At 41.0% G+C, this 1945-nt stretch overlaps 1 protein-coding gene across 1 annotated transcript; it reads left to right on the forward strand.

Moving 5' to 3' along the window:
* The first annotated feature begins 777 nt into the window (after positions 1-777).
* On the forward strand, positions 778-1728 carry LOC100919333 (olfactory receptor 4D1-like). Its single transcript, XM_003767956.2, has one exon. It carries the CDS (start codon positions 778-780, stop codon positions 1726-1728), a length of 951 nt encoding a protein of 316 aa, XP_003768004.2.
* The last annotated feature ends 217 nt before the right edge of the window (positions 1729-1945 follow it).

Genomic DNA, 1945 nt, shown 5'->3' on the forward strand with positions numbered 1-1945 from the left:
TTTGAAACAAGAGAATGTATTTCAATACCTAAAATTTAATAAAAGACTCAAGAAAAATTTGTGGAAAGGAATTGAATTATAGGAGGAACAAAGTGAAATTGTCAAATTTGGTTTCCTCAAATTACAAATAAAAAAACAGAGACAGAGAGGAGGTGTAGTTAGCAGCAAGTTGTATTAATACTCAGATCTGATTCCAGACTGAAGGATTTTTAACTACACTAAGAATTTTATTTATGTATGCATATGTGTGTCATGCTTGCAGATAAAGAGGAAATGTTGACTTCCATTAGTGAGATTGTGAAAAGACCCTAAATTCAATTGAGAATATCATACCCAGGAATATGAAACAATACGAAGGAATTTATTAATTTTGAAATTTTATTAATCATTTGTACCAGACAGATTTGGGCAGTATTATGCTAGGAATTTGGATTTGTTTTATTTTCTATCAGCTATGTGACTTTTTATGGAATGCCCAGTTTCCTGCTTCTATTCAGCACCACCCACTGGCAATTGGTATCGATTGCATCAGGAGGAGATTGTCTCCTCCAGCCTTGGTAGTTTGTAACAGCATTGTTTTCCTTCCTCTCTTCCTCCCTCCCTCCTTCTCTCCCTCCTTCCCTCCCTTCATGTTTCCCTTCCTTCCTTCCTTCCTTCCTTCCTTCCTTCCTTCCTTCCTTCCTTCCTTCCTTCCTTCCTTCCTTCCTTCCTTCCTTCCTTCCTTTCTTCCTTTTTACATTTGCTTTGTTTCCTCTCTAGGTGTGTTAGAAAGAGCCTATGGAAGCAGGGAACTTCACTAAGGTGACGGAGTTTGTCTTCCTAGGACTCTCAGAGACTCGGGAGCTGCAGGATTTTCTGTTTCTGGTATTCCTGATTGTCTACATAACAACCATTTTGGGCAATCTTCTCATTATGATCATTGTAACTTCTGACAACCGACTCCACACTCCCATGTATTTTCTTCTCCGGAACTTGGCTGTTGTAGATGTCTGTTTTTCATCTGTCACTACTCCTAAGATGTTGATTGACTTCATATCTGAGTCCAAAACCATCTCCTACCAGGGTTGCATGACTCAGATCTTTTTCTTTCATTTTCTAGGAGGTGCTACTGTCTTCTTCCTCTCAGTGATGGCATTTGACCGCTACATTGCCATCTCCCGGCCCCTCCATTATGTCACCATCATGAATCCTCAAATGTGTTTTGGGCTGGTAGTGGCTGCTTGGGCAGGAGGTTTTGCCCACTCCATTGTTCAGCTCGCTCTCCTGCTTCCCTTGCCTTTCTGTGGCCCCAGCATCCTGGATAACTTTTATTGTGATGTTCCCCAAGTCTTGAGACTTGCCTGTACAGATACCTCTTTTCTGGAGCTCCTCATGATTACCAACAGTGGGATGTTGGACCTCATCTGGTTCCTCATCCTCCTGGCTTCCTACACAGTCATCTTGGTGATGTTGAGATCTCACTCAGGGGAGGCAAGGCGCAAAGCTTCCCTCACCTGTACCACTCACATCATCGTGGTGTCCCTGATATTTGTGCCATGCATCTACATCTATGCTCGGCCTTTTATCTCTTTCCCTATAGACAAAGCTGTCTCCATCAGTTATACAGTCATCACTCCCATGCTAAACCCCATGATTTATACCCTCAGGAATCAGGAAATGAGATCTGCCATTAAGAGGTTAGGGAGGCAATTAGTAATTTGTAGAATGAGTGAAATTCATGTAAGTTGACTTTGGATACGCCATTTTACCTCTTCCAGCCTTAGACTCACACATATAGAAAATAGGCAATTTTAGTCTATATTCCCCTTACCACTTATTCTTATTCTCCTATCCCCCAGATATCATGTAGAGGAATATTAGGGGATGGAGTAAAAGATGCATAGACTTTCTATATAAGAATTTTGTACCACCCTTAGAAGAGAAACATAAACCATTGTATTTATGG

This window comes from Sarcophilus harrisii, chromosome 4 (genome assembly GCF_902635505.1).
Source record: "Sarcophilus harrisii chromosome 4, mSarHar1.11, whole genome shotgun sequence".
NCBI classification, from domain to species: domain Eukaryota; kingdom Metazoa; phylum Chordata; class Mammalia; order Dasyuromorphia; family Dasyuridae; genus Sarcophilus; species Sarcophilus harrisii.